The 11,414-nt window shown below is 33.3% G+C and overlaps 4 protein-coding genes and 1 long non-coding RNA gene across 9 annotated transcripts; 2 read left to right on the top strand and 3 right to left on the bottom strand.

Annotated features, from left to right (window-relative positions):
* Window positions 1–7: 7 nt before the first annotated feature.
* On the top strand, window positions 8–3,949 carry LOC105834390 (annexin B11). Of its 4 annotated transcripts, none has more exons than XM_012676840.3 (9): window positions 28–110; window positions 529–587; window positions 841–1,467; window positions 1,668–1,844; window positions 1,930–2,134; window positions 2,209–2,361; window positions 2,434–2,607; window positions 2,680–2,861; window positions 2,939–3,949. In XM_012676840.3, the coding sequence occupies exons 2-9, from the start codon at window positions 570–572 to the stop codon at window positions 2,990–2,992; spliced, it is 1,590 nt and encodes a 529-aa protein (XP_012532294.1). In that variant the 5' UTR covers window positions 28–110; window positions 529–569; the 3' UTR covers window positions 2,993–3,949. The 4 variants fall into 4 exon arrangements, with proteins under 4 accessions (XP_028049338.1, XP_012532294.1, XP_028049336.1 ...); XM_028193535.2 differs by having other exon boundaries at window positions 841–942; window positions 2,939–3,080; XM_012676841.3 differs by lacking the exon at window positions 841–1,467 and having other exon boundaries at window positions 2,939–3,080.
* Window positions 246–942, bottom strand: LOC105834395. Its single transcript, XR_001138879.2, has 3 exons — window positions 826–942; window positions 461–595; window positions 246–383 (listed from the first exon to the last, which is right to left on the bottom strand). It is a non-coding gene; the product is annotated as an uncharacterized LOC105834395 (long non-coding RNA).
* A 391-nt stretch (window positions 3,950–4,340) lies between the features above and the next one.
* On the top strand, window positions 4,341–6,303 carry LOC105834387 (pyroglutamyl-peptidase 1). Its single transcript, XM_012676830.3, has 2 exons — window positions 4,341–5,012; window positions 5,090–6,303. Exons 1-2 carry the CDS (start codon window positions 4,794–4,796, stop codon window positions 5,477–5,479), a joined length of 609 nt encoding a protein of 202 aa, XP_012532284.1. The 5' UTR covers window positions 4,341–4,793; the 3' UTR covers window positions 5,480–6,303.
* Window positions 6,304–6,307: 4 nt separating this feature from the next.
* LOC105834386 (integrator complex subunit 14) lies at window positions 6,308–8,859 on the bottom strand. Its single transcript, XM_012676829.3, has 6 exons — window positions 8,196–8,859; window positions 7,805–8,129; window positions 7,434–7,645; window positions 7,107–7,361; window positions 6,711–7,040; window positions 6,308–6,618 (listed from the first exon to the last, which is right to left on the bottom strand). Exons 1-6 carry the CDS (start codon window positions 8,367–8,369, stop codon window positions 6,394–6,396), a joined length of 1,521 nt encoding a protein of 506 aa, XP_012532283.1. The 5' UTR covers window positions 8,370–8,859; the 3' UTR covers window positions 6,308–6,393.
* A 102-nt stretch (window positions 8,860–8,961) lies between these two features.
* LOC105834398 (TM2 domain-containing protein almondex) lies at window positions 8,962–11,390 on the bottom strand. 2 transcript variants are annotated; one of them, XM_012676849.3, is made up of 6 exons: window positions 11,046–11,390; window positions 10,796–10,863; window positions 10,574–10,744; window positions 10,318–10,439; window positions 9,544–9,687; window positions 8,962–9,470 (listed from the first exon to the last, which is right to left on the bottom strand). In XM_012676849.3, exons 1-6 carry the CDS (start codon window positions 11,134–11,136, stop codon window positions 9,335–9,337), a joined length of 732 nt encoding a protein of 243 aa, XP_012532303.1. In that variant the 5' UTR covers window positions 11,137–11,390; the 3' UTR covers window positions 8,962–9,334. The 2 variants fall into 2 exon arrangements, with proteins under 2 accessions (XP_012532303.1, XP_012532304.1); XM_012676850.3 differs by having other exon boundaries at window positions 9,329–9,470; window positions 10,574–10,717; window positions 11,046–11,385.
* Between the last annotated feature and the right edge of the window lie 24 nt (window positions 11,391–11,414).

Below are 11,414 nucleotides of genomic sequence, written 5' to 3'. Positions count from 1 at the left end.
CTCTCGCCTCGCCGGCGGCGGTATTTCAACGGTGTTTTCCGTCGTAACGTACACGTCACATCACGAGACGCAGGAGGCTCGTAATCTCATAATTCGGCGAACGACCTCAGGTGAGTAACGAGAACCGGTGACGTCTTTACGAGAGACTTGTAATTTATTCGTAGTTTGTCGGTAAGAACGAAAGAACGTTAGTCGTCCGCTGAATCCGTCATCGATCGACCGTTTGTTTTCTCCTCAAGGTGGGCACCTCTCTCTCGACTTCTGACATATTGCGCGTGACACGTGTCACGCTTGCGAATAAACGATATAATTGCTTGCTGTAAACTCGGTTATTGTGCGATAGCGCTTTGCAATTTCACCCCGGCAATAATCCATGTAGAGTTCTGCAATATACATATATACATGTATCAGAGTGTTATACATTCAGTTACATTATGTCGTTGTTAGCGTTGTAAATTACCGTTTGCCAAGTCCCCCACGGCAGCACGGCGTAGAGGAAGTTAGTAATTTAGCGTTCTGTGTGTGCAGGTTCTTTTATTCTGTGACAGATCAACTCTCGAGCAGGCAGGATGAGCTACGGTTACCAAGTGAGTACCTATACATTTGATTTATTAGTGAAAGGAAAGAGTATATTTTCAAACTGTGTTAATGCCATTCTTAAAAAAAAAAGACTATAATAGTTTTCTCTCTATTATTATTATTATCTAAATATAAGTCTGCAGCCTATATTAACACAGTTAAAAATAAGCTCATTACTCAATGGAAGTAGCTAGAAACAGCCTGCACAGTGGGATTGGTATATTATTCATTTCTGTATCTATCTACCTTGACACATCCAAGGGACCACCTGTTCAGTTTCCGGGACGAGCACGACCACCAACATCGTTTGGAGCTCAGCCTGGTGTACCCTCTGCCCCTAATGTTCCAGGACCTTATCCTCCGGTAGGGTTCTCAAACGCACCACCAACGTCTTTCGGCATGCCTCAGCCGTATTCTCCCTACCCAATGCAGCCTATGCATCCCATTCCCAATAACGAGCATGTGCAAACTAATCCTCCACAGCAAATGCCATTTCCTTCTCCACAGCAAATACCGTTTCCTTCTCCACAGCAAATACCATTTCCTTCTCCACAGCAAATGCCGTATCCTTCTCAACCTACGCCCACGTGTTATCCCTCTAATACATACACTAATCAGCCAACATCATCCCCTTATCCTCGACAGCAAAATAATGCGTATCCCAATCTTAAAAATGCACCAGATGCTAAAGAATACTTTAACAATACAGCCTCTTTCCCTTATTCCTCTCAATCGAATGCACACACAGCTAGCTCAGTTCCATATCAAAGCGGCAGCTATCCCGGGGGGCAGGGGGTAAGCTCGAATTATTCTTATGCTGCTAATCCACCTACTGCTGCTATGCGTGGTACTGCCCCAGCCCCCCGGAAAGATCGATTTACGCCTAAGGTGAGATTAAGAATAGTTTAAGATTCTCTCAAAGTTAGAGACGAAATGTTGAATGTTCCTTGTTCAAGTATGTACAAGAACGTTCAATGTTTTGTCTGTAACTTTGTAAAGCAGCAGTGTTTAATTTTATACAAAAAGTGCTTTAGATCTCTCGTGTTGCTCTTCGCGTAAACTTTAAAATTTCATGCATTTTGTTGTAGACTTCTCCCACGGTTGTGCCTTATGGCGGCTTTGATGCTAGAGTGGACGCAGAAACTTTAAGGAAAGCTATGAAAGGATTTGGCACTGATGAGAAAGCTATTATCCACGTTATCGCGAATCGCAGTAATTTACAACGCCAAGAGATTGCATCCCAGTTTAAGACTCTTTATGGAAAGGTAGATATTTTTGCAGAATTTTAGAAACTTGTTTTGCAAAATTGGTACCTAATGCTACAATGTGTTGTCGCATCATTGTTAATAGGATCTGATAAAAGACTTAAAGTCAGAACTATCGGGAAACTTCGAGAAACTTGTTCTTGCCTTGATGACGCCTCTACCTCAGTATTACGCTAAAGAACTTCACGATGCAATGTCTGGTCTTGGTACTGATGAAATAGTACTCATTGAAGTGCTGTGTACACTGTCCAATCATGAAATTTCAATCATTAAACAAGCGTATGAAGCAAGTGAGTTAGCTAAATGATATTAAGATTATAAAATAATAATCGGTCTGTTTATTTATCCTATTATTTAATTACAGTGTATGGAAGAACATTGGAAGATGATTTGATCTCTGATACATCTGGCAATTTCAAACGTTTGATGGTGTCATTGTGTTGTGCCAATAGAGATGAATCATATAATGTGGATCAAGCTGCTGCAATGGAAGATGCTAAACAACTTTTGCAAGCTGGTAATATAAAATATTTAAACAGTCACTACTACCTATCCTGTATATATTTTTTCTAATATTGATATTATACAGGAGAACTTCGATTTGGTACGGACGAGTCTACTTTCAACGCTATTCTTGTCCAAAGAAACATGGCACAATTGCGACAGATATTCACAGAATATCACAACATAACGGGCCACGATATTGAGAATGCGATTGAAAACGAGTTTTCAGGCGATATTAAGAAGGGTCTCCTTGCAATTGGTAAAAATCAAGTTATAAATATGTAAAAGAAAAATATTAGACTGCTTATTAATATAAATATCTTTCAAACAGTGAAGTGTGTCAAGAACAGAGCCGGTTTCTTTGCTGAACAGTTGTACAAAAGCATGAAAGGGCTTGGTACGGATGACAGCCGTCTCATTCGACTGGTTGTAACACGTTGCGAAGTAGATATGGGTGAAATAAAGAGCGTATTTGTCCAACAGTATGGAGAGTCATTGGAAGATTTCATATCTGTAAGTTATCAATATAAGAATATCGTGTATCACATATTTATATGAAAATTAAATCATTTTTTCTTGCGTTTTTTCAGGGTGACTGCTCAGGGCATTATAAGAAGTGCTTGTTGGCACTAGTGCAGCCCTAAAACATTTTCAAATGATCATATGGAACATATTTCGTTGCATTTGTCATCTACTTTTTTTTTAATAAATACACGAGACGTATGTATATAAAAGAAAAGCCGTCCAACTGTCTTTTCTTTTAATTTTTTAACAGTTATGCCAGTGACAGTTGTGTAGCGTGTTCTTTGAAGAACATGAATATAAATGAATTCTATTTTTATATGCAAAGTTATATACATAATACATGTACTTAATTTAACAATTTTATAAAGTCACTGACGATTTATATACCATATACGGAATTGCTGACATATATTGACGAGTAAGAATCTCAAAATGTCAGAAAACCATATATTTTTTATAAAAATAGCGATAAATACGTATATATAAGATGTACATTAATTATCTTAATTTTAAAAACATCGTCAATTGATCAGCATTTAAATACTATTTTTCATTTATTCATATGATAAGATATGTAATTTGGGATTCTGTGGAATCACTCAGTGATTTTATAAAATTATTTTCGCTGTATATGTACACTTATACTAGTGGACTATAATTCACATCGATTATACGTTCCTATATACATTGTAAACGCTTCCAAAATGCCAAGAGCAGCAGATAAGCTTTTAATGGAATTGTGCCAATATTTACATGGTGCTTTATAGTGAGAATCTCAATCTATACGAAGAATCTCGTAAGAATCTACCAGCCTTCTTGTCGTATATAATGAAAGTATTCGTGTACCTTACAGTATACTTTAGTATACCTTACAGATCTAAAGATATTTTATACATATGATATAAAGATTTTTTTTTCATGTGGCATAATATTTACATAAAAAATTAAAAAATAATATACTATATAAAATATATTGTACATTCGAGTTATTACATATATGTACTACTTCATCCATTGTTTCGATATTATATTTGCTATATCTCTATCAATAAAAATTTTAACTGGTATAAACAAAATCAAAGACGTTAAAATTTATTAAACATCCACATTTCTAAGGTTTCTGAATGTGTGTGTGTGTGTGTTCGTGTGTGTGTGTGTGTGTGTACACATAAGTACAGACAATTGTAACCAAAAATATCTATTAATTCTAAATCTCGTAAAAATAAAGAATTAATCTTATGTACTTTTATTAATTATCTGAGAAATAAAGAGAGAATGTGTCAATTATTAATATAGATGCTATATTTTATGACACCCCGAAGAAAATTTCTAAGATAAAAATATTCGGTACAACCGAATTTAGTATAAACCGATAATCTAATAAAAAGTATGCATGATAAAAAAATAATCTATAAAATATTACAAGTACGCCATTCGATTAAATATATTTTTATATTTCTAATTTTATATAATATAAATATATGATCTATTTATTTCTTTAACAGATTAATTTTTTGTATTTGTGTAGTAAATCAATTATGCTAATGTTTGAAAATTTTAGGTTACTGGAGTTTTCCCTCTTTTAATAACTTACTAATGATAATATTAATTTTGAACAGGACAGCCAAATTCGATTTTACAAAAATAATAAATTAATAAAATATATAGTACTATATCTATTAATTTTTAAAATTAAGATTTTTTATTTATAACCTTTTGTCCAGATTAAATATGTTGTAAAAAGATGTCCATTCGATGACTAAAGAAAAGTTGGCAACACTAGTGATACTCCAATGTCAGTCATATGATAGATAATGCTCCGATAAGAAATCAAACAAGCAGCTAAAAGTTATAGCGTCGTTGGGTCAACCGGGATATTTAGGTGTATCGTCGTCAAGAAGTTTGAATTGCACTCGCAAAATGGACGCCGATCCCAAAAGCACAGTCCTTGTGACTGGTTTTGGCCCTTTCAACATGCACGCAGTGAACGCCAGTTGGGAGGCGGTAAAGGAATTACAAAAATTATGGACAAATTCTGTGGAGTTTGCTGATGTTGAACTGGTCACGGAAGAGATTCCAGTCTCGTACGATTATGTGGCCGATTATATCCCTCAGCTCTGGAAGAAATATAATCCTGCAGTAAATAGAAGTTGAATGCAAAACTCAAGGCACACAATTGTTTGATACATATTAATTTTGTATTTCCTTTGTTTCAGATTGTTCTACATGTGGGTGTATCGCACCTGGCTGATTCTTTAACAATAGAGCGTCATGCTTGCAGTAATGGCTATGATAGACTTGACATATGTAACAAATGTCCTAATGAAATAAATGTCAAGTGTAACGTCTTGGAAACTCAAATAAATGTTGAAGAACTTTGCAACAATGTAAACAAGAACTCCGAGAGAACTGGATGCAAAGCTCGCCCCTCGCATAATGCTGGCAGATATCTGTGCGAATATATATATTATCAGTCTCTCTCCATTGAGCCAACAAAAACTCTGTTTGTGCATGTTCCAGATTTTGACAAGTACCCCAGTGTACAAACTGCGAATGGTTTATATGATATTTTATGTTACTTGTTAAGAAATTTGAAATCTAGTTGATAGTCTTAACTATTAGGCTAACATTAATTATTAATAAGCAACTATGGTAAAATTTTATAAGAATTAATGTGCTCAAAGTCTATATACTTTATATGAGACGTATAAATGACTAGTATTTATATTAATTTCTTGATATGAATTTTAATCGCTAATTCTAAACATTATGTCTGAATTGTCTTTATGTATTCTTGCATGTTATTTTTCTTAAAGAGCAAGCATGGCGTAATGAATAGTACACTAGTCTATTATGCTGAAAGGCTTGATCCTAGGCAGAATCAGCCTTCAATGGTATTTTATGCTTCAAAATCTCTATTTTAACATTAAACTGTAAGTTTTAGATAAATACTATCTACTAATATTAAAGCAGGATATAGACATCCCTACTAAAAATAATTCTGATATAATGATGTAGACTAAAACTGTCTACTTGTTATAAATTGTTATACTTATTATAAATTTTCGAATATGTTATATTTATTACTATCTTAATTTTTATATTTTAATCCTTTTTGTTAATAGAGCAATAGTATAATACAAAAAGTTGATTTATCATATCATAGAAGAGAAAGTTAAAGAAAATAACTTTCAACTTTGGCTGTGTGTATACACATAATATATAATTTTTTTATACATATATAAAATAAATATAGATATATATAGATCATGAGCACATTAATTATAAAGTTTTATCCACTTCTGACTATATACTATACCCTTACTGTATACTTCTATTTTATACTCCCAATTATATATATAATTGGAAATATAAAATAGAGGTATATAATATAAATGTAATGTAATATATGTAAAATTATGAGATATGGCATGATTAAAACAAATACAAGTTTTATTTTGATATATGGATATTCAATTTTAATACAAGACATAACACTCGAATTAATTTGCATTACAATTCATGATCCAGGTTGAAATTTTGTCCGCGCGGGTGGAATGTTGTATCTAAGCTCGTGAAATTCTGGCTTTCGAATCATCGATGCAACGTGCCCCATTTGGATTGTGCAGTCGGGATTTAGATTTGGTGGTAGCAATGTGCATTCACGTTCCAAAATGCACGCTAAGCCTTCCAATAATTCGATGAATCCTATAGACGCTGCTGCACGCCGTAATCTGTTCACCTCCTATGTGATAAACAATAATCATATTTCATAAAAGTTTTATCATTTAAATCACGCACACGCTAGCCTTATTTCTTTGTGTCTATTTAAATTACCTTGTAAAAGTTTTGCGTCTTGTCGGGTAATTTTCTCGCGTGTCTTAATATTTTTTGAATATCAGATTGCAAGCCAACTTGGCGAATCCATGAAGGAGCATTTTGTGTGTAACTTCTCTTTTCAGTTGGTCTAACCGGGAAACTCACTGGAGAGCTTTTTACAGAATCTAATGGACCTAAATTGCTAAAATTGCCTAACCATGGTACAACGTCATATCCTGGTTCCAATACCGTCAGCATTAAGTTAGATTTCTTCTTAGTATCCGCCCAAGAGTATATAAATCCATACCAATCGTTGTTCAACATACAAAGAGCTGCCATATTTTCTACCTGCAAAATTTATCCATTAGCTATCAATTTAATCTTATCAATAATAGATTTTTAGTGAAATATTACTTTTAATGCTCCATGAAGCAACACACAAAAAGACGGCATTTTTCCCTCGTCGCCGTTTTCGTCAGTATCTGAATCCTCTTCTAACGATATACCCTGCATACTTGAATTTTTCTCTGTTGCTAATGGCAACACTAAATGTCTAGAAATGGAATTTGGGCTACCAACATCTCCTACAGATATAAATCCACATATTTCCATGGTTTTCGATATTGCCAAGCCTGGCGCTAATTCGAAATCTGTCTTCTTTGTATAAGGCTGAAATGTACATAAAATAGTATTTATAATTGTTTATAGTTTAACCTAGCATATTCTCAAGTTTATCATTACCATAGGAGCTGGTGATAATAGAACACGAGAGCCTAAATGACCACACTTTAGATATCCTTGGAATGAAACATAATTCGATTCGGCCACTTTCTGAAAACAAGCCGCCACGGAATATTTGTTAAGTGGTGATTCAGGAACTAGTACAATGCTGTCGCCGCCAGCTAAATCAACTAAACGCTGATAAAGAGGTAAACCAATTTGCAAACTAGAATCTGAAAATAATACAAATGTTATATTTAAATACAAGATAAAAGATCTGTTCTTTTCAGCTGGACTTCAAAAGATGAATAATTTATTTTTTCTTTCCTATGTGTAAGAAGTTTGACTAAAAGGAACAGATCTAAAAAATACATTTTTACATTTTTACTTACCCTGTTGTGACCCAATGCAAACTATACTTAATTTTCCTGGATATGGAAAAGGCAATGGAAAGGGATTTATATTTTGCGCGATGTTCAAAGAGCTCAGAGAATGACCTAAGGACATTGGTCCTACACCAGGATTACCATCTGTGATTAATATCACTTGACAGGCCGTGGTGTTACCCCATTCCGCCATAATTACATTATTAACTCCATGTAACGCTCCCTCGATGTACGTCTTGTCCCACTCCTCGATAGTTTGTAACTTTGCACGTATGCTGTCATAATCACGAGTGAAAGGACAAACCACTTCGTACAACGACGAAAATACAATCTGAAATTTGAAATGTCATATTTACAGTATTAGCATATTTGTTAAATTGTATTATTCTGCACTTACCAGTGACACAAATTCTAACTTAGAGTTAATTTGCAAGTAATGTAACAGAGCGTTTATACCGTGCACCGCCAAATGGTGCCGCGTCGACAGTTCATTTTGCAAATTGTCACTCGTTCCACTTGTCAATACTCTCCTCATTGAGAGAGAAACGTCCAGTGCTATAACCGTAGGCATTTTAACCCGAATAAAGTTTCTGCCAACGCCGATTGAAGATTAAAGACCCTTGAAGTATATGCTTGAAAGTCTCTTTATATATTTATTAATCGCTTCTCACTCGGAATCTGCATCTACAGTCATACAATCTCTCCAGGGAGAGATTAAAGTCGTGTACAGTCCACCAACCAGTGGACCTCTCCAAGGTAAAAGTAAAATAAATCTGCATAACTTCTTTGATGCAACGTATAGGTTACGTACAGATCCGCATTTTTAATCTTTCTGTGCGTTAATCTCTTTTCTCTCGCAACGAAATCTCGTCTTGAGAGTTAATAGATACTTAAAAATTTCATTAACAGTATATCTATCATGCTAATACATCTTTTGAACTAATAATGCTATTTTATGTATCGACGCATCGATATACAACCTCACGAGAGTTTCGAAAACCTTAACCTATTTTGAACATTTTCACTTTATATACTTACACTTTCGTATTAAAAAATGTAAAATAGAACAATTTTTATTTGGGTTATAAATTATTTAAAAATTTATTCAAATTTAATTATTATTAATTTATTTGTTATTAATTTTTTTAATAACAAAGATTAAATTAGAATTTTGTGATATATTTTTTATTAACAAATAAATACTTTCTATATATTATTTTTACAGTATAATTCCTGCGAAAGAACTAACATTTTATATCTGCCTTATTTTCTAAAAGGTTTTAGAGATTTTATTAAATATTAATTATTAAACAATATCTACTAAATCTACTTGAATATGTTGACAATTATTGTCTATGACTAAACAAATGTAAATTCCTTTTTTTATAAAAACGGCTTATGTACATATCACATTAATTTGTATCTAGTTCAACAAATATAACATCTTGCTATAAAGAGAAAGCCTACAATAAATTATGATAAAATAAGATTTAGACTTTATACAAAATATATACAAAAAAGATATGTATAAATAATCTAAATATACAAAGAGCCATCAGCAGGGCCTAAATATCTCATGGAGATTAATATCACATCAATTAAGGTCCAAACACCTAATCCACCAAAACTGAAAAGCTTACCAATGCCTTCTTGCCAGTGTCCCAAGTAAAACCTGCAATTCATTTAATAATCTTATGTGAAACGCACTTGATCGAGTGTCTGTGTCTTGCAAGATCATAAAGTACCTATCTGCACCAAATCCTCCGAGAGTAATGCTCAAGATCAAAGCTGTAGACCAACGATATCCAACTGTCCAGTTGCAAGGCAGATTTTTCATAAACTTTCGCCTGCCCAGACATAGTATATCGTCGTTTACCGTGCAATTTGTTCTGCAACAAAAATATCCAAATGTCAGTATCACTACAAGGAACATAAATAAATAGAGATCAAAGATAAAATTCGCAAAATTTTGAACATGATATAATTCTGAACAAAATAAGATTTTCCATATTTTAGTAATTCTAATATGGTCAAATAGCTTGTTAGTTTCATAGTAAAAAAGTATGAAAAGCTCTTCTTTTATTAGAAAATTCTTTTTGTTCAATGATAGTACTTTAAACATGCAGGTGTTCAAATGTAGGATACAAATTTGAACACAAGTATAACTTCGAATAGTGTTTAGTAATATTTTTCTTTTTGTTATCACAATTTTTATCATCATGAAATGTAGATGCTAAAAACTGATTTATTTGCCGTAAATACAAATTGTGCTATGCTATGTATTCAAAATTGTACTTGTTACAGAACATTTTTTAACATTTTCTGGAATAAAATAAATCATGGGTTTAATCATATCAACAATTATTTTATTTTTGTATTCATATGCTAATTAATTCAGATTGCAAACTTTCTGATTATAATAGAATTTAAATGTTTTATTGTATTTTGATTGTATTCTAAAAAAGAAAAATATATCTTAAAAGAGTTTTCAAAATTATACCACCATATCATATGCAAACCTGTAATACTGCTGAGGAGATGCTACTGAGCTACAGGAATTTTTTTGATGACATTGATGCTCCCAGTGATCAGTTTGATAACAATAACGGCAAATGTACTTCTTCATAAAAGTCTGTTCTCCCTATGTAAATGAAACAAAACATCTGGTTTAAATTACATTTCAATAAAATAAATTACATTTCATTAAAAAAATTTAAACTTTTCCTTTAAAAAGGAAAAGAATTGTAAGATTTTCTCTCATTAAGTTTTACATACTATACAATCAACATGCTCCATGACAGAACAGTTTGCCTCGTACATTGATCCATATTTACAGCTGTAATTTAAATTACACTTGAGGCATTCCCCGCTCAATTCTATGCAAGGTGTCCCACTTGGACACAGCCCAGCCATTTCCTCCTGTAATTTAACCAATCCCTTCTGTACCTACAAGTATCGTTACATGTGAAATTGTTATCTGGTTTTAAAGAATCTTACCTTTTTACTGCTGTAAGCTGGCGTGGAGTTTACATTGGCTTCTTTCAGAGCATAGCTAGTCGCAGTACCTGTAACAATTACGTTGACCATTAAATTAGAAGTGGATGTAAAAAAGAAATGAAATATTTTAACACCTTCCATATTGATACTGACATAATGTCGTTTCAATATCTGACTTTTACAAAGTCTCAGATAAAAATTAATCCTCCATCAGTTTTCATACTGTTGGTGGTTAGGAAACGAAACTCACCGTAATCCATACGAGCCTCTTGAACGGAGGTTGACAGGAGCGCCATGAAAAGGAATATCACATTCTTCGAGTTGATCCGAACGACATTCATTATGTGCGCGAAGATTCCTCTCACCAGCCTCCGGTTTCGGCTTCAGGTGTTCGATTCGCCGTTGCAAATAATCTGCGATTTTACTATCCGCGCGGCGCGCATATGAAAAGGAAGCACAACAGTGTCACGCGCCGCGTACACCTGGCGTTGTTAATACATCCTATTATAACTTTGTTCGTAGTAATTTTACCAAGAAATCATCTTTCGAATAATTTATTGCATATTTTTTTATGTAAAAATAATAAATTAAATAAATGATACTTTTTAAATAATACTAT

The sequence above is a fragment of the Monomorium pharaonis genome, chromosome 3 (genome assembly GCF_013373865.1).
Source record: "Monomorium pharaonis isolate MP-MQ-018 chromosome 3, ASM1337386v2, whole genome shotgun sequence".
NCBI classification, from domain to species: domain Eukaryota; kingdom Metazoa; phylum Arthropoda; class Insecta; order Hymenoptera; family Formicidae; genus Monomorium; species Monomorium pharaonis.
This window is presented reverse-complemented; position numbering and strand designations above follow the sequence as displayed.